The sequence below is a fragment of the Monopterus albus genome, unplaced genomic scaffold, assembly GCF_001952655.1.
Source record: "Monopterus albus unplaced genomic scaffold, M_albus_1.0 scaffold77.1, whole genome shotgun sequence".
Classification (NCBI taxonomy): Eukaryota; Metazoa; Chordata; class Actinopteri; order Synbranchiformes; family Synbranchidae; genus Monopterus; species Monopterus albus.
Window position 1 is genome coordinate 785,942 of NW_018127957.1, and position 25,981 is coordinate 811,922.

At 41.5% G+C, this 25,981-nt stretch overlaps 1 protein-coding gene across 1 annotated transcript in view; it reads left to right on the forward strand.

Annotated features, from left to right (window-relative positions):
- Positions 1 to 25,981, forward strand: part of ptprua (protein tyrosine phosphatase receptor type Ua) — a 211,090-nt gene that overhangs the window by 146,347 nt on the left and 38,762 nt on the right. Inside the window, 10 exon segments of the mRNA XM_020606414.1 lie at positions 23 to 343; positions 2,999 to 3,108; positions 4,711 to 4,912; positions 7,142 to 7,244; positions 7,754 to 8,033; positions 10,369 to 10,405; positions 20,037 to 20,175; positions 21,933 to 21,962; positions 22,409 to 22,569; positions 22,916 to 23,103. Coding sequence (XP_020462070.1) covers positions 23 to 343; positions 2,999 to 3,108; positions 4,711 to 4,912; positions 7,142 to 7,244; positions 7,754 to 8,033; positions 10,369 to 10,405; positions 20,037 to 20,175; positions 21,933 to 21,962; positions 22,409 to 22,569; positions 22,916 to 23,103 — 1,571 coding nt within the window.

Here is a 25,981-nt window from a genome sequence, read left to right on the forward strand (position 1 = left end):
TCCTGCTTTCTGTCCCTCCTAGAGCCCATGCGTGCCTTGCGGGGTCTGACAGCCACTGAGATCCAGCCGCGGCAGTTGGTTCTTCAGTGGGAGCCCCTGGGCTACAACCTCACTCGCTGTCACACCTACACCTTGTCTCTGTGCTACCGCTACTCCATGCCGACAGGGGGCAGTGGTGGAAACAACGCCACTGTTCGTGAGTGCCTGTCCGTGGATCGTAACACTTCTCACTTCACCCTGAGGGACTTGCCGCCCTTCCGCTCAGTGCACATCCGGCTGGCCCTGGCCAACCCCGAAGGCAAGAAGGAGAGCAGAGAGGTCACCTTCCAAACTGAGGAAGACAGTGAGTCGGGGGGCTACATTTTACTGATGCCAGGATTTTTCAGTGCAGTTTTCAGATGTATTACATTGCAGGGCATGTTTTCCCCCTCTGTGCTGCATCATTACACAGAGCAGGGATGACTTGATGTATGCATTGAAGCTTTTTGTCACAGTAACTGAGCTCAGGCTTCACAACGTCTTGAATTTCTGTTTGTGCAGGCTTATTCATGCTCAGATAATTATTGTGCACTACTTACACAAATCCATGCCTTTAGTCATCCAGTACCAGCAAAAAAACACACATATTGCCTCACAAAATAAGCTGGATCAGCGTAACTAAATGGAAGTTCAGTACAGGCTGTGACTGGTAGCAACATGGTCAAATATTTTGCTTATCTTTGTATTAATGTGTTCGTGCTTACATCAGCAGATTAAACACATTCTAATGCAAATTTCCACAGTGGAAATACAGAGGGTCAACCACCCATTGTTACGAAGAATAAGCAAGAGTTTTCAGTGTAATTGAATGCCACTCTGGAATACTGTTGACCCAGTGAAGAGAGTGAGAAGGAATGATGACTATGATATGAGATTGGCAGAATTTTTTTAAATTGCACTATCGAAATGAATCTCTTAAAAAACATGCACGTTCAGCTTTACAGTAATATTTGAAAATAACAAGCATATGGTGAGATATGGAAAAATAACAGCCAGCATGATTAATTATCTACACCTACACATTGCTGTCTTGTAGGAGGAAATGCATTTGGATAAATGCGTTCAGACTGTAGACTGCTGTTATGATTTTAGTCTTTAGGGTTGACTGGTTAGAAAGTGACAAGTTAAAACACGTGATGGAAAAAAACAAACCGTGATAGTTCTCCCCCCACACACTTTTCTTGATATTTTGAATGTCAGCACCGATGGAGAGTTTTGCTTTTGAGCCACTGAATTGCCAGTCTGACAGCTTGACAGTCCCCAATCTTTCTGTCACAAGGAGAGCTGCCATCACCCTCACAGCTACAGTACAGTAATTGAGCTGTAGCCATTGACAGTTCTTCCTGCCCGTTTCCTGTTGGGCTCAGCAATCAAACACAGGTGTAGTGCTTTACTTACACTCTGTCTCTACTGCTTGGAGGAAGCCGATTCAGCTGTCAGGGATTCATTGGCATTAAAACATACGGTGATGCTCAAGCACTACATTCATTATTTCTTCTGTATGCACAGTAGCTGAAGCTAACTTGACCACAGTCTCTAGAAGGATTAGGGAAAATGAAAGCAACGGTAGTATTAGAATCCTATAACACAACACAAAATAGAATTAAGACAAAAAAGAAATTTATTAAAATACTGATCCAAAATATTGCATTTTGTGTGAAAAGTCCAACTTGCCATGAAACACAAGCAATCAGATAATCATACTGGTTAAAAAGAAATCTATACCTCAGCCAGATTGATCAGGAAGAGACAACAAAGGCAAACAGCAGGGGCGGAGGGAGCAAAGAAATGGCCAGGGCTTTTGAGACAGCCCAGCCGACCAGCACCCTCCACACACTGCCCATGTCACAAAAGAATTTAGTTTTAAACAGCAAATTGTTTTTTTTCCTATGATTGTTTGTAGAATGACACATGAAACCTTCATCCCCGTAAAATGTAATATAGTGATTATAACCTGTTTATTTTATTGTGTAATGGGGGCCACGTAACAAATTTATGCCTTGGGGCTCTGTGACAGTTTACAGGTGAAATCAACCCGCTTTACCAATCAAAGTGTGTTTACAGGTCTTAGGGTATACTGCTGCATATGAGAAAAAGGTTGTAAAAGGTGGTTTGTGTCTCCAGAGGAGCTTTGTGAAATCGGAGAAATAGTCATGCCAGCTGGGTCTGAAGACTAGAAATACAAAAATGAAAAGATCTGGGGGTGTGGAGTTAGAAAATAGTGAGCTTACAGATCTCTGTAGCCCACACCCCATCTCAGCTAGAGGCTAGCAGCTCAAGACTGCATTAGCTTCTGTACCTTCCACCACATTCCAACTTCAATCACTTACCAAGGATAATAGTGCAGTTCCTGATACTTCAAAATCTATTTGATTAAAATTCCTGTTACAAATAATTTAAGATTACTCTTTCGCACATAAACCTATTTGAACTTTCATTTTGTCACATGCTAATGCTAGAAGGCTATTATCGCCAAGTGTTACTACGGAGCACTACAGACAGCAGTTCACTGGGAACATGGGTGAGTATTTATTCTCAGAATTTAGTAAACTCAAAAACTAGTTGTACTCCTTTAAGAGGATGTATCTCATTAAGCCAAAATTGCAGAGAGCTGCTTAGGTAGTTCACAGGTTGCTTCTCTGTCAGTGAGGTGCTAAAGAAGAAAAACTGACTGTCATCCTCCAAGACACGGTGATCTGTTATCAGACTGTAGAATCCAGAATCTTAATTCACCCTGAGGGCTGGGAGCAGCCAGTCCACAGTTTCCTTTCATCACCTTCCCCCTGCTCTATCTCTCTGGTCACTCTTTTTCCTCCCCCTCCGTTCCTTCCTGGCCCTGTGCCTTTTCACTCTGTCAAAGGTGTCTTTAGCCCCTGGCATGCCTGCGCAAGAGTGCATTAACTGTAGACCCAAGAGGAGGGTTGGTTTCAGAGAAGGTTGTTTTTCTCTCCTGTTATAGTTCCCGGCGGCATCGCTCCAGAGACCCTGACTTTCACCCCGCTCGATGACATGATTTTCCTCAAGTGGGAGGAGCCTATAGAGCCCAATGGTCTCATTACACAGTATGAGGTAGGATACCTTATTAGTCATGCAACAAATCCACAGTCCACAATGATACAGCTGCCTTCGCATCAATCAGTAATCCTTTCCAGGTGTGGGGAGTTATTTTTCCCCAGCCAATATTTATTTTATTCATTCCTCTGCAGAATAATTACTCGAATTAAGGAAAAGTCTCTTCTGTATGATTTAAAGACTGTACTACTCCCCCTCTTTGAATTCCCCCAGCTTGTTTTTTCCCAGTTGTGGTAGCACACGTGATGTTGAGCCTCCAGAGTGCGGTGGGCCTGGTTCTTACAGCTCAGGGGCTTTAATGTACATGTTCATATGGTAATAAAGCTAAGACACAGGCTTCAGGCTGAAATTGCATGGGGGACAAAATTCTAATTACTTATTTACCTATGAGATGGGGGGTGGTGGTGTTAAATGATTCTAATTAATTATTGATGGCCCCATATCAACCGTAGATCTTTGTAGCATGGGCTTTGGAGTTTTTTTCTGTACTCTAGATATGAAGACCCACTCTGGTTTACAGCATGGTCACCTGATGGGGAGAGAAACTAGTAAAAAGTGAAGAACTAGATAGAAATTAAGTGGTGCTGTAACCTTTGTCCACATAAAGATCAAGTTCCCCTGCCTGTAACTGGGACCTGGGAAACCAGAGACCACCATGATAAGTTCTCCATCCATTTTGTTTAAAATTCCTCAGAGCGTAGTAGCAAAAAACTCCATGCTTCAGTTTCCTCTGGAATCAAGATGGCTGTGGTTGACTCTAACCTGGCTGTTGCTCGCATTGCATCAGAGGATATTTGCGTAAAGTTGATCGTTCCTCAGCTTTCCTCTGTAGCTTAGCTGGGACCTTTTTGTATCTTTCAAGCTCTGCAGGGGCTGCAGGGTGGCAAAGCTAGGTTGCCTTCACAATAAATGGCAGGTGTTGCTGGCCCAGCCTTTTGAATCTGTGTGTGTGAACAGATCATAATGTTATGGGAATGTATCTGTATGTGTGTGTGAGTGCTGTGCCAGCCACTGACTGAATTCAGTATTCCCCAGAAACTTTAGTTATTTCCCTCCAGTCTATTTGCTTTTCAATCTCATATCTGCTTGTTTTTGAAGCAGGTCCACAAAGCTCAGGGATAAGATGAAACATTTTGAACTCATGCGGACATGTTTTTACATCAGTTTGTGCTGTTGAGAACAGATTTGCATCTAATTGTATTTTTCCATTGACTTAGTAAGCAGTAGTTTCACCTCAGATATTCACTTTGTATTCTATTGAAACTGCAAGAGATATTAGAAATCTGTTTCTGTGTGTGTGTTGTGTCAAGTCCCAGTGTTAAACTTTATATATGTGCACAGACATTATAACTAAATACCTGCGGCACTAATGACATTTCCATCACCCTCAAATGTACTTCTTTTGTTATTAAGTAAATTTTAGCATGTTAAGCTGATCAAAAAAGTCAACATTGTACATGCTAAACATGTTAGCTTCATTATTATCAACATGTTCAGATTTATGTTAGCATGTTATTTAGCCTAAATACAGAGAGCTGTCAGCTATAGGGTCTTAGTTTTGTGTTTAATCCAGCTGCACCTTGTTCCTCTCTGTTCCAGATCAGCTACCAGAGTATTGAATCATCAGACCCCAGCATTAATGTGCCGGGTCCTCGACGTACAGTGTCCAAACTGAGGAATGAGACCTACCACATGTTCTCTGGCCTGCATCCCGGAACCACCTACCTGGTGTCAGTCCGTGCCCGGACCGCCAAGGGGTTTGGCCAGACGGCACTTACTGAGATCACCACCAACATCTCTGGTGAGAACTTGCTCTGACTGCAGAAACTGCTGTGGTTGGGGAAATTGTAATATCTGTGTGTGAGTGTATAGTTGTGTTGGGGTAGAATAAGGTCAAAATATGGTCTTGAATTGTTCAGTAATTGCACATTGTTCTCATATGCTGACAATTTAGGCCAGTGATGCAGAGTCAGTCATTGTGATAACACTTTCTTCCCCAACAGAAAGTGTGTTCTTACTCAAAGCATTTACAGCCTATAGCAAAGAAGACTGACAGTGTGTTGTTAGCAGTATTTGTGTCTTGTGAATCTGTCTTTAAGTAACTGTAATTCCCTCCTTTTGAAGTGTCGTTGATTAACATAAGCATAGTCTTTTAGATTATACAAACCGTCCTCGTTTTCTTTTAACCAGACTGCTTTTCCACCTGCATTTGTTTGATTCAGGCCTGAGTTACAGGGACCTACTGTACAGTACAAAGGTTCAGCTTGAATGGTTTGCATAAAAATAACGTTGTTCAGCCAGCAGTGGCACACAATGAGTCTGTGTTTACCATTCAAAGAAAACAGCAGCTGAGAAATGAGAGATACAGTGTGAATGAAAAGGTTACCAGTATGTATCTTGAGATAGGTCTAGAAAAACATCCGTGGGTAATGTGCAAACTCTCTTCTACAAAAGGAGATCTGTACTGTTTCTCCAGTTGTGTTTATTCTGATTAAACATCATATGCTATTGTAATGTTTTCCTATAGGGAGTGTGTGAAGGATAAAGATTTTGTTCAGGACTCCATATAGATACAGTGAAAAACAGGTACACAGGCATCACTTTCTTTATTTTTAGAGACACGTTGGTATAAATTGAAGTAGCTGCTGTTTCAAGCCTTTTTCTTTGGTGCTGTTCACAAGCCTTAAACAACCTATGTTTATATTAATCTGTCAAGGAGTTCAAGTAGCTATATGAACTTTCCACCCTCAGAAGCTATTGTGTAGTGTATTTACTGTAGGCAAGACACTTGAGCTTGCTTAGAGCTGCACAGGTGTAATATAAGGCACTGTACTGGGCTATGCAGGAACTAGATGACCCTGAAGTATATATTGCTAATCCAAAACATAGAATCTGATTTACGTTTTTTTTTAAAGTACAGGTTAATATCCATACACTATCCATACCACTTATTCCTGAATAGGGTTGGGGGGGTCCAATCCCAGCTGACATTGGGCAAGAGGCAGGGTTCACCCTGGACAGGTCACCAGTCTATCACAGGGCTAGGAGAGATATTAACCCTACAGGTTAATATGTTATAAAAAATCAATAATATGATTAAAATGCCTTTGTGTTGCAGAGGATCTACTAATCTTAGATTAAGAATGAATCTCTGGAGTTGTTTGTTTGTTCTGACTCCACATGTAAATAATGCAGCCGGTTCACCATACCTTCTTATTATCTAGATAGAGTGTAAGCTGCAGTATCCTATGCCCTCTTCAGGCTGTGCTGGTAGCAAGTATAAAAGTATAATGTTGCACTTAGTTTTTCCATAATTCATGTTGGATTCAGCCACCCAACATGCACTATCTGAAACCCTCCTTGACACAACTGTGTATACTGTAGATCTCAGCTGCTGTGCGCAAGCATGTGTGTGTTCTTGGAATAACAGGGTACACAGAAAGATTTTTACATTAAGCATTAATGCTCTTCCTCTGAAGCAGAAACATTTCCACTACCATGCCGGAGTCTTTTGGTATCAGCTCATCTGTTGTACCAGGATAGCCATTTGTTTCACTGCATACTCCAGCTAATTCACTCCCTGTAGTAAACAGAGATGGGAACACTCGACCTCATTGTCCCCAGAGCTTCGCTGAGGTTGTGCAGCTTTGCAATCTGTCCTAATTATATTATAAGGGCCTCTTGTTTTCTCTGTGGTTGGCTGCTGTTTCTAGTCAACATCAGTCAATGGCGCTGTGTGGGAGGCCTCCACACACCACAGTATACTGGGAACACACACGGGTATTGAATTAAGACAGTACACTGTATCTTTTCATCTTCTGTATAAGTGGGAAAATCATTAAATGTTCAAGCAGGAGTGCAGCTACATTAGTTTTCATATTCTCACATCTGAACAAAACATTTTTGATCTTTCCCCCAAACTGCAAAACTTGAATACTTAAAATGATTCTAGTTTTATTACACACTATTTCAACATTTTTGACTGTCTTAGCTGTTGTTTGTGGATTACCTACTTCAATTGTTTTCCCAGCTCCGGTGTTTGACTATGAGGACATCCCCTCTCCACTGAGTGAGTCGGAGAGCACCATCACCGTGCTGCTGCGCCCTGCGCTGGGGAGAGGGGCTCCTGTCAGGTATGACCTACGCCCACTTGACTGCTACACCGGTGTTCATTCAGGGCGCTTTGACTCTGTGATATTTATAACTGCCCCAAAAATAGTATACAATACCACCCCCCCCCAAAAAAGTTGACTATTATCCATCTGTTTAGTTTGAACTCCGATAGAATTGGAATGACACCACATGGCAACAAATCATATCTTTACTGGGTGACAACTGCGTCATTGTAACAAGCATTACACTCAAATTTCAGTCAAAAAGGAGCAGTGGCTTTTCAGAAATACTGAAAAGGGTAGAATCCATTTTTTTCGTTGAAGATACAGTAATGCGTATGTTGTGAAATTCTTTAAATGCAAACTATACAGCAGCTAATGAAACGTAGTCTTCTTTTTACATTTGAAAAAAACTATGAAATGGCATACAATATATTTACTGTAGATTATATATTCTGTATATATACATATAAAGTGTGTAGTGTAATGTAGTTTGATTAGCTTAAATAGTACTCACTGTCCGTCACCAGTGCTTACCAGGTGGTGGTGGTTGAAGAGGATGGTTCTCGTCAGGTGAGGAGGAGGGAGCTGGGCACAGTTGACTGTTTCCCCACTCCAAACTCACACAGTGAGGCTCAGGCCAAAGGCGCCCCACATTACTACACGGCCGAGCTGGCTCCCTCCAGTCTGCCCGAGGCCACCCCCTTCACTGTGGGTGACAACCACACCTACAACGGCTACTGGAACAGCCCTTTAGACCCCACCAAGAACTACCTCATCTACTTTCAGGCCACCAGCAACTTCAGAGGGGTAAGAACTGTTAAGAAGTCTCAGAAGGCTTTTGTCTCTGGAGCTCAGATATGCTGCTTTTGTGTTTTAGCAGCCTTGACAGTCAATTTAGATTTATTTAGTACCAAATGTGGTGATGTAATGTATTTTTAGTATGTCTTGGGGTTGACCGTTTCCCACCGGTAAATTTTGAACTTGTTAATGTTGTATCATTTCTCAGTGAAACTAAAAAAGGCAAGCGATGAGCTTTCTTCTCCATAAAAACATCATACCAGCAAAGTGCCCTATTGAAGCTTAGCAGCTTTTCACTGATAATTACTTCTAGAATATAATGTGCATTACTGCAGTTTTTTTTAATCATCAACTTATCTGTTTCTATCATATTTAAGCTCTTTAAAAATGTTTTAAAATCTTTTTTCTTCAGGGAAAATCAACCACTGCCTCTCAGACTTAAAAAGATCTGAAAAGACACTCAATTGGAAAAGTCACTGAAGCATTATTAAGTAATATCCTCGCTGGCATGCACAGAAGCAGTGGAAGTAAATGCAATTTAAATCAGCCACATAGTGTAAGGGCACATGTGGGGCTTATGTGTCTGCAGGTTCTCGTCTGTACTCCCCAAAGGCTGCAGCTAATTTCTTCTGTGTGGTCCAGGATGGGCCTGCAGAGCTGATCTGAAATCAGCAGCCAGCTTTTCCAATCATGGAGAGCCCATTGTGAAGATTCTCTTCTATAACCAAATTAAAAGCTCTGTTGGCGCCGCAGTCAGCACAACAAACTGAATATTATCATTCATGTTGATGGTTTTCTTTTTTGTCCTGCAAACATATTCATCTATTTTCTAAACGATAGTTGTGTTTAGGAGAAATTGGCTCCTCAGGAATGAAGAAAAAACTCATTATTTTGACAATTACCCTGGATGAATTAGATGTACGGGGCTTACTGTGGACCATGAGCTGCCATTGAATTGAAACATTAATTGCTTTGGCAGATATGCCTTCAGTGGGGCTTGAAAGATGCATGATTGTTGCTGCTTGTTTCTTGTAAAACACACAAACAGGAAACAAAAACACTTTATTCCAAGCCTTTTTTCTCTCTGTCATGTCTGTAGGAGTCACTTGACTCTGTGGAAATATCTAGATTACTGCAACTAAAGGTGAAAATAACAACATGCTGATATTTTTCCTGGTAGACGTCTGTTGTTTTTATCGTTATTCGGCATCTGGGAAGTGGATAAATTGGCTTGTGGCTTAAGTAGGTTGGTTGGGCTCTGATCTGGTTTTGATCTGCATGTTGTCAAAATGCTCATATCTGTAAAATCTAATATCAACTATTTTTCTTTTTATTAGCAAAGAGTAAAGTACAAAAAAATCGGGTTCTTTTTTATCCACTGCTGATCACCACCTTCACTATTTTAAAAGAAAATGGCACCAGTAACATTTTGATATTTGTAGCTAATCAACACCTAAGCTCAAGCAGCTTGAGAAAATAAGGTGTGCACAAATCCAAGACTGATTATTTCATTGTAGTTGAAACATTTGATCAACTTTTCATAGTTGTTTATCTTATTTATTAATTTGTGCTTCTGCATATTAAAAAACAAAATGTGATTACATATCTCAACTGAATGAATGAGTTTTTGTTATTTTACTTACCACAATGGATAGCTGAACCTGAGTAGACTGTAAGGGTTTAGAAACCATTCATTTTTAGATCTAAGAGCTAAAGCTTTGATAAAATGCTTTTGAAGCTATAACAATCTATTTTTATGGGCATTGGTGTTGCTGTTCTAAAAGGCCAAAAGTCCTCCTTGACAGAGGACAGGATGACACATGATGTACTACCTGCCGTTGCTTTTAATAACCCCTGGGCAGGAGTAAATAAGACTTAGATATCAATGTAAAAGAGAGAAGACAAGAGAATCCACTTGAAGCAGATTCCAATTAAAGAAGGTAATTTGACAACCACTTTAGGTGAAAGGAGTTTCACTCCAGTCTCGGGATGCAGATTAGCATAATTACCTCTAAAGGTTTATGATTTAATTTACTTAAATCTTAATTTGGTAAAATGCCCCTCTTTCTCCAGGACACAGGTGGCTGGGGGGTGTCAGAGTCGATCAGTGGGCCCAGGTGCGGGGCTTCACTTGGTGTCATTCACCTGGAAATTTCAGTTATTTCCCCACATAGCAAAGGTCAGGGTGACATACAGCCACTGGTGTTGAAAGTTTTAGACTTATGGATTTCAACAGCCTGGCTCATCATTAAGTTGCATTGTGGGTTTTTTTTACCATGCTAATCTTTGTGACTTCATGGTACCAAGCCAAACAAATTAACTGAGCCTTTTCTTTCACTCATAGGAGACGAGAATAAACTGCATCCGGATTGCTCGCAAAGGTAACACCTTCTTTTATTTTTCAATTATTAAGGTAATTGCTACATGTAAGTTATGATTAAATCAGTATACTTCATTGATGGCTTTGACATGTTGAAGTCTGAAGTTTAATTACACTTAGGCTGAAGTCATTAAACTGCTTTTTTTTATCTGCTCCACAAATGTCATGTTAGCAAACTCTCATTTTGGCAAGTCAGTTACAACATGTACTTTATGCATGAGTAATTTTTCCCACTGTTGTTTATAGATCAATTATTTCACTTATAATTCACTATATCACAATTCCAGTGGGTCAGAAGTTTACATACACTCAGTTGACTGGGCCTTTACACAGCCTGGAAAAGTCCAGAAAATGATGTCATATCAGAAGCTTCTGATAGGCTACTTGACTACCTTCAAACTCAGTACCTCAGTTTGACATCATGGGAAACTCAAAAGACTTAAGAAAAAAAATGTGGACAAGTCTGGTTCATCCTTGGGAGCAGTTTCCAAACACCTGAAGGTTCCATGTTCATCTGTACAAACAATACTACACATATACAGTATAAACACCATGGGACAACGCAGCCATCATACCGCTCAGAAAGGAGACGTCTTCTGTCTCCAAGACCGCCATAAAAAAGACAGACTACAGTTTGCAGCTGCATATGGGGACAAAGATCTGGTCTGATGAACCAGGAAGGTTTCACTCTTTGGCCACAATGACCATCGTTATGTCTGGAGGATAAAGGGGGAGGCTGGCAAGCTGAAGAACACCATCCCAACCATGAAGCATGGAGGTGGCAGCATCATGTTGTGGAGGTGCTTTGCTGCAGGAGGGACTGGGGTACTTCACAAAATAGATGGAATCATCACGAAGGAAAATTATATGGATATACTGAAGCAGCATCTGAAGACATCAGCCAGGAAGTTAAAGCTTGGTCCCAAATGGGTCTTGTCCAAATGGACAATGATCCCAAGCAGACCTCCATAGTCGTGGTTAAATGTCAGGAGTTGTGAAAAACTGACTTTAAATGTATTTGGCTAAGGTGGATGGAAGCTTCTGACTTCAACTGTATTTTCTGCCCTGTCTTTCTGCTTTTACACTGTGAGCTACCTTGTTGGATTGCTGTATTGTTTTACAGCACACAGACAGGTGGTCCACAGCATAAAACAAGAAGATGGTGCTGTTCTTTTAGTGCAGCTGGAGCTGCAGTTTTATGGCAGCTGCAAATAATAGGAAGTAAAAATTACAGAGAGACAAAGAGAGACCAGATGTTCTGTTTCAGTGAGAAAACCACATTCAGAATTACACTGACATTTGACATAATGCAAATTATGAGAACATTTAGGGAAAAATTAATTTAAGAGGGATAGTTGGTGGATCTTAATACTGAAGTAACCAAGTGAGAATGAGCTGTAGGTTATTTATATATCAGCAAATAATCCTTGTTGAACTTTGGTTAAGTTCATGAAGATTTAAACTTTACCACTCATTTAACTTCAAAAATATGATAGGAAACTCCAGTTTCACTTTTTTTTTAGAAATACTAAACAGAAATGCTACAGTGAATAGGGGATTTCAAACGGTAGTGGAATTGCAACTGCACTAGCACAAAGGTAACATTGGGACTTTGTATATCACTAAAGGTATTTTCTAGCCAAAACTATGCATGAATATTTGCATTCCTGTTGCATTCACAGCGAATGAGACTTACACACACTGGACATATGATGTGTGTCATTTTAATGGTGAAAATATTCAATTGATGTTCAGCTGAGCTCATTATCATTGTGCTGGAAGACACTGTTGACTGCTTTCTTGAGTCAACTTAATTGTAAACTGTAAACTGATCGCTGATATATTATAAGGACTTGGATACAGGATTCCAAGATGGCAGCCAGTCCCTTGGTTGAAAATTGCTTGCTGAGTATATATTATTTCTGGTGTCCAGCTTTGTTGTTGTGGTAGCACTGCAAGTGGTCAGTTGGGAAAAACTGGCAGCAAGACTGTGGCGAAACTGTGTCCGGTTCTCTTAACAAATCAATTAAAATGATACGAGTTGCTCGGCTTTTGTTTTTGGTTGCTCAAGGTGCGCTCTCCAGTGGTCAGTTACACATGCTGTTTCAAACAGAACTCGTACTATTAAATGATACTTTCAGGATCACTCAAGTATCATAACTTTACACACTGATATTTCACTCATCAGCTTCATTGTTGAGATGTGAGGTCAGCTCTGTAGTTGAGTAAATACATGAGCAAACAGAAATCTTGCCAACAAGTCTCAACCACTTCTGAGATGACTTTATAGCAATGTATCCTGTTGTTTTTGGTTATACTGGGAACCTGGGCAATATCTGCCTGCTCATGTGGTGGCCCCATGGGCTCCTTTGTTAAGATACAGTATGTATGTCTTACAGTGTTGTATTGCCATGTCTCAGCAATTAAGCTGCAACATAAATGTTTTCCTTAACTGTTGTAATGAGAGTGTGAAACTAAGAAGCAGGTTATATAAAACTAGAATTCTAAATATGTGACCATAATAGCAATAAGAGTGGGGTGAGACAGAAACTACCACTTGTCTTTTATTTCACTAATGTAATGTGGATTAAGTAAAAGAGATTCTCTAGGTAATCATAATCACTGGGACTTTTTTAGGTTATAGTTTTTTCAGCTATGCAGCACAGTGTCTGTCAGAGACTTTGACAGTCATGCTGGATCAGGCTGGCACTTAGTGGATTTGACATGGACTTAGTGTTGTTTTGGATGCTGCAGAGAGGAAGCCCCCTGTGCCAATGTCCCTCAGCAGAGGCACCAGCGGAAAGGTGAAAGCAAATATGCATCCATGTTCTCACTCTTTTGGTCTTGTATCACTGACATTTTGGCAAACCCCTTTTGGGCTCTGGAGACTTTGAAATTCAGAATGCAGTGCAAGAGGAAGTGACCAGGAGTGTTTGCTTGAGATACAAACACAGGTTCAAACAGTCGGTGAGAGGGAGACAGACAGTGAGTAAAATAGAGTCGTTGATTTCGCTCCCTGAACACTTTTATTTTTATCTGAAGTGTGATGACATCAAAGAATCCTGCCTTACTATTGTCTGCCAGGATGTCATGAAACGGGAGGAGGCGGGTTGCAAGCACATTTATAGGAACTACTTTTTTTACTGTAGTTGTACATATGCAGCAGTGGCATGCAGGCCCAGAGGACATGCCAATGTTACTCCTGTTTCCTCAGAGGTGGCACACAGGTCCTGGCTGCTTTTCATTTCCTACACACAGATGCTGCCAGCTGTGTTCACCTGGGCAGCTGGCCAAGCCACCGCAGGGTGGACAAGTGTTACTTTCTTCTGTGCACAACCTGGGCACTTAAAAAAACATTTTTTCTTGTTGTCTTTATCCTCAGTTGATTTATAGCCAACATTGGCTGATATTAAAGAACAATGAGAACATGTTCATTATGAATCAAATTGGCTTCAGAGATTCCTCATTCTGCTGCTACAAGCCTTTATTCATATTATCACAGTCAACAAAAAAGCATCAAATTCACTTATAGCTTTTGCTGCATTTGGAAAACGTCATACCATAGCATCATACTGTAAATTCTCAAGTAGTTTCTTTGTACTTTTTTGTAGAGAGGTCCATTTCAACTTACTTATACATATCCATCCGTCTGATCTAAACCACTTATCTGGGGTCAGGTCACAGGAGCAGCAGGGCGTTCCAGTCATCCCTCTCCTCAGCAACGTTCTCCAGTTCCTCAGACTAGATGGCACTCCTCGGTGTGGGATGTCATGGTTCACTCAGTCAGGTTGTTTCTCTTTTGACTTTTTTTTTTTGCTTATTTGTGTCATGTTAACAGGACAGTTAAGACCGCAAACTTTATTTATGACCGGGCGACTTTGTTACTGCTGAGAGAGTGCAGTCTTTTTGGAGATTTTGACCCAAGCATGTTGGCCTCATATCCAGAGCTAACATGCTATATCAACATGATGCCAGGCTGACGTCCTGCAGAGAGCTCTTCCAATAACAACAAACTGGAGACAAGGCAGACAGGGGGAGTCGAACGGAGGCTACAAAAGGAAATAAAACACTGGACCAATGTTACTGGAGACAAGGCAGACAGGGGGAGTCGAACGGAGGCTACAAAAGGAAATAAAACACTGGACCAATGTTACAGTAACATTGGAAATGCTTTCTCAGCTGAACCAAAGCCTCATTTTGGTAGATCTGACCACCTAGCAGTCTGGCTCAAACCTGCTTACACCAAACAACTCAAGGCGAAACCAGTCTCAGTGAGTCTCTAGTTAGAATGGGAGGGCGGGTGTACTCACAATCAGCACAGGCTCACCACAGGGCTGCTGTGTCTCAGTCCCAGACTCTTCACTCTGTATACTTACGATGGTGTCTCCAACCAGGACAACACCACCATCATTAAATATGCTGATGACACCACCATTCTGGGCCTCATCAAGGGGGGAGATGAGTCGGGTTACAGAAGCTTGGTGAACGACATTCTTGTTTATGGAAAGGAGAATGACATCCTCAACATAAACAAGACAAAAGAAATCGTAGACTTCAGGAAGAACCCCTCCCCTCTGCTGCCTCTGACCATCAAAGGGACTGAGGTGGGGAGGGCTGACAGCCACAAGTTCCTGGGCCTACAGGTGGCATCTGATCTGAGCTGGTCACTGAACACAGCTGCCACAGTGAAGAAACCCCGCAGCAGTTGTACTTCATCAGGCAGCTTCAGAAAAGCTGGGTTGAACCATCGCCCTCTCACCCATGCTGTTAGAGGACTGGTACAGAGCATCCTCACTATTGGCATCACAGTTTGGTATGGTAATAACACACAGGCAGAGAGGAAGGCTTTTCAAAGGGTCATAAAGACTCCTGTCGTACCCGGTACTTTTAACCACGCTGACTCTGAGAGACGAAGCAGTCCAAGTAACTTCAAAACAGACATTTCTAATACATCAAGTATCCAACCAATATCTATCTGACTAAAAATACCTAACACTGCAGAGAGGATCACTGGGACTGACCTGCCTGCTATGGACACAATATACACACAGCGCTGCCGTAAAAGGGCAGAGAACATAATCAGAGATCCACGTCACCCAGCTCACACTCTGCTCATACACAAAAATTGCACCTACAACCTCAGGCAGGGCGGACAATATCATCACACACAGAACTAGACTTTACAACAGCTTTTTCCCTGCCTCAGTAAGACTGATGGCAAATACGAAAATGTGAGAATATATGTGCAATAACTCCTTACTAGACATGTGCAATAACCCCTCACTACCTCACCAAGCGTAATGACATATCCAATTCCACCATGTGAATTACTAAGTGCGATGTTTGAAGTTCACTGTGGGAAATACTGTTACCCTATATTTGTGTGTATTGTGTTTTAATACTTTAATAATGTAACATTTTTATTCTAAGACTACAGTAAGTGTTCTTTCTGGCTTTTGGCTCCTTACCCAACTCCAAAGGAGAGCTGCATAAGAATTCCTATATGTCTAGACCAGGGGTGCCCACACTTTTTCACCTTGCAAGGTACTTTTCAAATGACCAAGTCAAAATGATCGACCTACAGTTAAAATACTAAACATATATTTATTTATATATGGAGTATACCTTATGTAAACACAATATACGTTGGCGCACCTTGCATAACTGCATGAACCTTAAGGCACACTACAGTTCAGTACTTTTTTGGTCATTAGTTTACTCTGATGACTTGCACTGAATGGAATCATCCAAATGGTCATCAGTCATGGTGGAGCAGTATTTGGACTTAATAATCTCCATGTGAGAAAATGCTGACACATAAATAAGTAGAGCCAAATAATACAGTCAATGGCACATTTCCTCATGTTTGGGTACTTTTCCTCTGTAAGTTCCAAAACAGACCATTAGCCCTGGACTTCAGCTGAATGTCAGTCTATAGTGTCAATGTCTCATCCTCCACTCCAGACCAGTTCAGGTGAAACAGCGTTGCAATTTTTGATGCGAGTGAATCAACCTCAATATCTTCCCTAAATGGGCAGCACATAAATGTAGAGACTGGATCGAGTGAGGCAAAGTCTTGAAAGCGTTTGTCAAACTATGACCGACAATTGTCAATCTGCTTTGTGTAGCGTGCAATGTCAAGTTGCGCACATGCTTTCCATTGCATCTCCAGCTCTGATGCGAGGTTTTGGAAGTTCCGCAAAATGTTGCATTTTTCATTTGAAAGCATTAACTAAGCTCATTACATTGACACAAGATCTACTGACACTACCTTTGCGATCGACATATTGGGCAGCCCTGGCCTAGACTGTCTGTTTATGCATAAATTGTTATGTCTGTTCGGACACGGAGGAGAGCGAGTAAAGAGAGGCAGACCCAGGTAGCTGACTTCGGTGCAAGCAGTGCTAAATTTATTTACAGTGTAGTGAAAAAAAGAGTTCACATGATACAGGCAAGTGTAGAATGAGGGGAGTAACCGGGTGTCGATCAGCAGCTGAGAAACCAGTTTGTGGTGAGATGGATGGGAGAAGGCTGGGCTACGGACACTGGGGTCACTCCTGAGCTGGTCAACGGAGAGACGGTGGTGGCTATGGAGAAAGAAGGCAGGAGTTTGTACAGATGAGACAAGGAGACTGTGTTCCGACCTGAAATGGTGGCGACTGGAAGGGCAGAGGAGGTCCAGGGTCCGGTGGAACATAGACTGCTAAACTGAAAGCTATGCCTTCAGGCTCAACTCTATCTTTGCGTTCTGGCACAGCATTGCTGCTGATGCTGCACCAATCAACCTGTTAGTCTCATGGTTCAGTTTACTCTCACTCATGAACAAGACCCCACGATACATTAACTCAAAGTTGTTTCTTCTTACATGCGATATAAACGATGGCATAGGGCCCCGAAACCATGTCTCATGCGCTCTTCTTTTTTTTTTATTGTTGAGGAACAAGCTCCTAGTCTAGTCATTAGTCCAGTGCAGCATGTCCTGGTCAGGTTTAGTGCATTTAGGGAAGTGTGATCACCACAGACAGCTACTTGAATTACACAAATCCCCTGTTGTGCTGCAAACTTTGTACTGGCATCTGTTGGTTGATCAGGCTCCTGGTGTCACTGTGAGCTTTCTGGTTTCACTTTATATATCCACATACTGTATAACTACATTGCAGAGTTCTTCTCGATAAGCCTACATGAAAACAGTTTTTGCACAGTAGGCCAACATTTCTGCTGTCAATCAGCCTCATGAAGACCTTATCCTAAGCCTCTGGAATGAAGTGTGGAGACCTCTTCTTGCTTTGGATAATGTTATCAGGCTTTTTCTGTCATATTTGATTCAGTTTGCCTTGAGTAATGCTAGCTAATTGTCTCCTAAAATCTAAAGGTGGACAATATAATCTCAAATACAGTAACAGCATCTATGAGGCTGTGTGGATTGAACCAAATTGATCAAGACAAGAAATGTCAGGGCCAGGGCTAGATAAATTGCAGACCGAAGCAAGAAAATGACAGATTTTGATGAAATATGTACCCCACTGTCTTTCTTCTTGCTCTCTCATTCCTGCATTTCTCTGCATGACCACTGCTGGAATTTCTGGTGCAGTAAAATTTGCAGTGATAGCCAATTTCTAAATATGGCTCTAAAAGCAGAATGACTCACCCAGCATGATTTGTGTGATTACGGCAAGACTGTCAGGCTGTATTGTTTGCCAGAAGCTATATTCACCACCAATCCACAGCTCATCAAGCCAAACTGAGCATTCTGCCTCACTGTAAAGACTTTTTTCCTCAGACAAAAGGAAATAACTCCCCCATGTTGTTGTTAAAATAGAGAGATGTTGTCCACTTGGGCTGTAAACAAATGCTGTCCTGGGACCTTTTCATTGTATCACTCTGCTTTAATTTTACTCCCTGTCTTTCTTGTTTTCACATCAGTGAGATGGCTTATTAATGAAAAGCAGAAGTATAATAATTCATTCATGCCTAATAGCAGTTTTTCACCTTTGGATAAAAACACAACAGGGAGTACGGATGATTCTTAGAGAAGATTACATTCTCTTGGCTAGCTGAGATGGCAATGCAGAAAGAAAGGAACCAAGACTGTGACATAAGGGTAGGAGGGAAATAGCTGCCTGAACGTTTGGTAATATAACCAGAGCATTGTTCCTTCCAGGCTAAACATTAGCTCCCCTTGTAGATACTCCCGTTGCTGATGTCAGTACACTGAATGTGTTCAAACCCTTTCTGAGACAAAGCGTTAGACACACAACATGTAGGCTCCGTCCAAAAACTGTGAAATGTATGCACTATATAAAGCCATGAAAACTTCCCACAATGGAACAAACAACACTCTCTTGCCTTCATGGCAATTTGAATATGTGAAAATTACAATTGTAGTAGACTACCACTGCCCACGATGCTGCAGAATAATGAATCATACGTGTGTGAAGTCTCACCTGACCGTGCTGTTGACTCTAAAGTAACTACTGAGTTGTTACTTCTATAGTTTTGTCCTTTAGTAGCATCTACTTCTGCTGATTCTACTAAAAAGTCCCAGCAAGGGAAGAATATATTTTAATAAAGAGGTATGATAACAAAATGAATTATATTCTTAGTTACTGTGTTTATGCTCTAGCATGAGAGGGACATTAGCCAATACAAGACACACATACTGTAATCATTAAGGCAGCTGTTAGCTTCAGGTATGAAAGGTACAACAGAGAGAAATAAGTTTGCCGATGTGAATGAATCAGCATTGCAGTTTGCTGCTGTACCATCACTTTATTGTCATTTTTTTGTCGTGATTATTTCAGTTTTGTTCAGATATTATTCTTATTAACATACACAGGTGCCAGAGATTTTCATTAGTCACAATCCTGAATTCTGAGGTAGGAGTCAGAGTCGAGTCCCCAAAACCTTTAGTCTTGTACTTCACTGTTTCCATTGTAATATGAGTGGTTTCTCATTGTGAATTGTATCCAGTATATTAACTCATAAGAGTTTCCAGCTGGAAAATACTGTGTCTCTCATCTAACTTGTCTCTTGTTGAATTCTGTCAAATTGCAAATAAAATTGAAAACTGTATCAAAACACACTTTTTTTCCCAGGGAAACTCGAAGCACACAGTGTAAAATTTTACATACAGTAGGACTACTAGCTGTTTGCAGCCATGTGATACAATATGATCAGTAACATTATAAGGTTTTCAGCTTAGCAAATACCTATTCGCCAGAATGGTCACACTAAACTGAGGTTAACTTAGCTCCCTCTAATTTATGGGCTATCTGAACAATTAAAACCAAAGCCACTTGCACGGTTAGATGAAAACCTCCACTTCCTCACTGTTTTGTGCCATAAATCAATCAAAGCATGCAGCTGATTTCCTGACAAAGCAGACCTACAGGATCAATACTAACACAGTTTGCCAGTCTTCTTGGCAGTCATTTTGTTACTTTATGGTAATTGTCCTCAAAGGTGGCACCGATGTACTGACATTCAACCACTACTTGTTGTGTTTTTTTTGTGTGTGTGTTTTTTTATTATTACAACTGAATAAGCAGTGAGACTTGCTGCCTTTGTGTAAGCCAGAGGTGAGTCTTCCTCTTTCTCCTATCCTTCTTGACAACTCTGTCGTACATGTCCAGCTGCCTGTAAGGACTCGAAGCGGGCTCTGGAGGTGTCCCAGCATGCAGAGGACATGGGTCTGATCCTCGGGGCCTGTGCCGGCGGTCTGGTGGTCCTCGTTCTGCTTCTGGGGGCCATCGTCATCATCATCAAGAAAGGGTGAGTGACTGGGAAAATGTTTGTGCCAACCGGCCAGTCTTCTCACAGTCAATCATACAGTCTTACTGTTCCTGTGTAACCCATCCAAAAAAGTAAATTTATCTCTATTCCACATGGCAGCCAGGGTCTCTTGAGGAAAGCATTAGGCAATGAGAGTGAATTACTGCCAGAGTTAGATGAACGGTAGAGCATTAATCCTGACTGCTCTCACTGCTGCCTCAGCCAAGCTTTTGTGTTTCATCTCATCTTTTAATTTCAAGGTTTGCATGTTGGCTGAGCACATTCAAATGCAGCCTGCTCGCACTGGAATCATTGGCTGCTCTCCACCTGCAAATTACCTCTGTCACCGATCGCACCTGCAGTGTATTCTTCCTTCGCTCGCTGGGCGATGGTGGAACACTCATCTGAGTGTGAAATATTTCATCAAGGGGCATGTTATTCCATTGCCCACTCAATTACATGAGGCGAGCAGCTGTGAGGTGCCAGTGGATGGGCTAGTAATTGGTTAGCAAGGATGTTTTTACTTTTTTTGGAGAGAGGAACTCCTCCGCCCCAAGGGATGTTATCACAGAGAATAGAAAAAGAAAGAATGGGGATGTCTGGAAGAAGCCAGTGACTGATAAGATTCAGCAGGCCAATCTAACAGGCAAAATAGAAGCTAGATAGTCACATGGGGGCAACAGGAGCAGATGTGTTTATGTTTAGCCACAAGATATTGTCAATGCATGCACAAAGTTAGACTCTATATATTAATGTGTTTTGGTTCTGTAATCAAAAGGGGAATCTGAAGTCCTGTGCACAGCAGCAAATTCAGTAGGATGCTCACAGGGCAGAAAATGGGAAACGACACGAAAAGGCTTTCTGCACACCAGAATTCAGCTTTGTACCAGCTTCAAAGTTTGGGATATTTATTTAAACGCTTTTTGCAAGTAGAGGAACACATTTTTAAGTTTTGGAGTTCCTTCTGTATACAGTATATACAGTATAAATATACAGTATCTTAATACCGGACACAGAATGTCTGCGTCCATCTTGACAAAGATTAATGCACTGTGTCAACAGTTGACTAAGAGGCGAAAGCAGCGGAAGTGTCAGAGAAACTGTAAGCGATGAAATCACTTGTAATTTTACATTCAAACAAGAAATGAAATCAATGCAACAGCACCAGATGTCGTCTTTTTTGTTCCATCCTTCAAAGACCTGGCACCAACATTACCCACAATGAAACTTTACTGTCAAGGTTGGAGATTTATGTGTGTTGTACTTGTAGCAGTTCATGTACTCTAGCCTTGAACTGCCAGTCTCAAGCAGAGGTGAGGACTGGACTACATACAGTAAATCTTATAAATTTACTTTGTCTCCAGATCCCCAGATCTTTTACTTTTCAAATTTATGACATCTCTTGAGATACATTTTCAGACAAAAGGCTTTCTGCAATGTTTACAGTAGTACTGTACACCCCAACACCTGGAATGTGTATACTTGGTTCCCTTTTATGAAATGACATCCAAAATATAGTAACATAAATAGAGATGTAACCCAATATAAACCTCGGGAAATGTAACTGGTTTTTGGTGTGCTGCAGGCCTTTTCTTTATTCTTCATGCTTTGTTCTGCTTTATGATGGTTTGCTATGAACATTCCGATGCACTGAGAATCTTCATTTATCTTTCTGATGCCCACTTTGATACACCGCAGTCACCTCTCTTTTTTCTCTTCACTCTCTTTCTTCTTGCCTCCTCCTTCATGCTAATCAGAAGGGACTTCTATTCTTACCCTTACTACCCGTAAGTTACTCCTTTCTCCATGTTCCACCGTGACTCCCCTGATGCCGTCTTCCCTTTGCTTGTCCTTTGTAGCCCCAATACTGTATTATCAGAGTGGAAATAAGCATTGCTATCTCCACCCAGTACACATAGACCTCCCTTCCTCCTCCTCTTCTTCCTTCTCCTTTTACCCCACCACCTCCACCAGAACCTTACTGCCACCCCCAACACTCTCTTGCTATGACCAAATCTCACTTTCCCCCTGGTCCAAGTTCAATCTTGAAGCCTTTTTATTTTCCCCTCAATCCGATTTCCAATCTCCTCACCCGCCTTCCTTTTCTTTTTCTTTATCTCTTTGCCTGTCTTTCTCTTATTCTGCCTCTTTTCTGCTGTCCTCTGTCTGTTATCATTCATTGCAACCCCACCCACTCTTTTTGTCCCACCTTTCTGTGCCTCCGTTTCTATAGTAGAAAGAAGGTGGCCATAAACAAGGCAGCCATGTCCTACAGGCAGGAGAAAAGTCGGAAACTGAGCTCTTTAGACTGCAGCATGACAGAGCAGAGCACTCTCCAGCAGGATGAGAGGATGGCCCACTCCTTCATGGATGCCCACGGCTGCAATGCTCGAAGTAAGATAGTGAGGAACATATGGGTACTTTTAAGAAAGTGTCTAGAGAGATGAAGCTCTCTTATACCTGACCTTGAGCCATGTTTACTTCCAAGCATGTATCCAATCTGTTCTGCCACACCATAGGGTGATCTCAGTAGATAAATCTCCTGCAAGTCTGTTGTCTATTTGAATATTCTGCACCCCAGTCAGCCCTCACATCTCCAAAGAAATGCCGACTTTCCCTTCAGCTGCCCCCTAGACCTTTCAGCCAAGTTTACATTAATAACAAGGAACAGAGTCTGTGTCATAGCATGCAATATTATCAGTGGGGTGATCATTAGAACTGTATGCGTTCATGTCCCCAGATGAACAGCGTAGCTCCGTCAATGAGTCCAGCAGCTTACTGGGAGGCTCACCACATCGTCACTGTCGGAGGAAGAGCTCGCCATATCACACGGGTCAGCTCCATCCTGCTGTAAGAGTGGCTGACCTTCTCCAGCACATCAACCAGATGAAGACAGTTGAGGGATATGGCTTCAAACAAGAATATGAGGTAAGAAAAGAAGGACAAAAAAAAGATACCATATAACAGTACCTTTTAGTTCCAGGTAGGGTTGGGTATTGAGAACCAGATCAGAGTCCAAATTTTTAGGAACTGTGGACTTGTTTTTTTTTTTTTTACGTTTAACATTTAACAAATGTTTAACAAGTCCACAATGCACAGTGGACCACTGTGCATTGTGGACTTTTATATTATCTTGTTTGATCTTGATGTGTGTTGTCATATCAACTGTTTCTACCTGCTTGAAAGAATAAATCAAATCAAATCAAAATCAAATCTTTTTAAATGTACAGAAATTGCAGAAACTAGCTGTAGTTTTTTAGTGGTGCTGTAATAGGACAACACGTACCATTAACTGGGGAGGGGGAGAGAAGCTGTTACAGTGGTCACACTACAGTAGGTCACACCACTTCACAATAGTGGAAAAACACTTATATTTACTTTAGCTGTTCACACTTCTTTGACCTTGTAGTGTATTTATTTGTTAAGCATGTGATTGTGAGTAAGCGATTGCCTATTTAAAGCGACATGCAACACACGAGGGGGACACATGCCAGCTCTGGGGCTCAAACCTGTGAGTTTTTATTTACAGGATGCTTTTTCTAACACCAAGATCACATTTCTCCAGCTGGGGAAAAAGAAGCGAAAACAATATTACAGATGGCATTTTATTTTTAGGTTAGTGTACAGAGCCCATCTCCTTTTTTTTTTTTTTACTGCGGACAGTTACTGTTTACTTTGAAAAGGCTTAAATGGGCCTGTTAATATTCATGGACTAGCAGTAAAATACTGTTTTACTTCATCTGCATTACAAAAATAATGCAGATATACTGAACCTTCTGGTGTGTGGACTAATTGTGCTTTCCAAAGTCAGTCCTTTCAGCGTTATTTTTATTTTCATATGACGTCCTCCACATCAACCAGTGGTAGTTTTTTGTTTTTCCACCCCTACCTTCAGGAAGCCAGATGCACTTTTTCGATTCATTAAGCTATCCCCTGAGGGGCCAACAAATTTTCCTCCTCCAAAATCAATATATGGGTCGCTTTTCCACTCAGTCTGGCTTCCCATCGCCTGGCGAAATAAACAAGATGACGGGGGTCAGTGGGCACACTGCTGTCAGACTTCATAACCCTTATTTCCCACAGGGCTGTGGTGCTGCCATTGATCAGACATGTTGGAAGGGATTCTGGGGGGGGTTGTGAATGAGTCACGCCCTAGGTGTGGGGAGGGTTCAGTATGTGCTCGGAAGCCAACATCTGGAACCAGAGCCAGTGAATAATCACAGTGACAGACTACTGTTGCAGTCCCCTATGGGTGAAGCTCTCTCATTTTGTTTTCTCCTTCAATTGTAGAGCCTTGTTAACATGCAGGCGAGTGATATTGTGTAGAGCTTTACAGATAGTGGGTTAATGTGAATACTGTGCTAATACAAATATTTATATTTGACAATAAAAATGACAATCCAAATCTCCTGTGTAACCTCAGAAATTCATTTGTAACAGTTTTAAAGTAGCCATTAAATATGGTCATTAATCACATTTTTTCCATAACAATAAATCAAATCACTGTTTAACATGAAAGGTGGAACTAGTGAAAACCACAGAAAATGATCAACCGTCTCAGCAGTTCCCACCAACTCCTATTCTACAGAGACTGTTTTGCCTCCTTTAGCTCACTGTTTCGGAACGTACAGACTGCATACTCTGCACTGATCAGTCCTTTTCAACCACAGTAGCAGTATCTGTTTTCAGCAAAAAAGCACAGATAAATCTGCTACCTGTTCTTCCCCAAACAGCAGACAGATGAAGTTAGCAACTGGTCGGCGAACACAGTGGAATATCTAAGATGAAGAGACAGGTATTTCTCTCAAGGGCTGGTGGAAACCAAAAACTATAAAACCATTTTACAGAAAAATAAACTTGCGCTCTCCAGTTCAGTTCAATTCAATTTATTGCCATTTTACCATTCTTCTCTGTAAGGCAGATGGAGAGTGTTCCTCCAAGATCAAAAGTACAAACGTAACACATCCACCAAGGAAAAAAAAAAAAACATAATTCACAATTAGATAGAATAAAACTGACCAATATGACCAGATGTATTTAACCACAGTATAAATTTATTTAAAACTCTATTAAAAAGAAGACTCTATAAACGTGTTTATGCCACAACCAGTCACAGCGAGGTGAACTGATTTGAAGCAGCCTAACAGCCTGGGTAGAGGAAACTTGTTGTTCTGGCTGTAATGCTGCGAAGCCTCCTGCTGAGGGTCAAAGAGTTTATGGTGTGAATGTGAGGGCTCCCTTGTGGAGGTATTGACTATGGTAAAACTCCTGAATGGAGAATAAGGAGAGTCCATTGATCGTCTCTGCCCATTTGACTGCCCTCTGCAGGTCTTTAGTGTCACTGCTATTGCAGCTGGAGTAGCGAGTTGTGATGCGGCACATAAGCACCCTCTCAACAGTGCCTCTAGAGGGTTTTGAGAATGTTTGGGGGCAGTGATGATTGCTTCCGTTTCTTTAGAAAGTGCTGCCTTTCCTGGGCCTCTATGACAATTCTGGTGGTCTTCATGGTCCGGGGGAGTCAAAAAAAAGAGTGTGCTGACACGTGACCTTCTGAAGTCGACAATCACTGCTGTAGTTTTGTCGACACTGAGCACCAGATTATTGTCCATGCACCAGCCCGCTAGCTGTTTGACATTCTCCCTGTACGCTGTTTCATCAGTTCCAATCATGAGGCCTATCACAGTCATATATTCATATATTCACAGTCATAAATTTAATGGTCTGGTTTCCTCTGAATCTGGCTACACAGTCATGCATTAGCAATGTAAACAGTATTGGACTGAGCACACAGCCTTGGGGGGTTCCG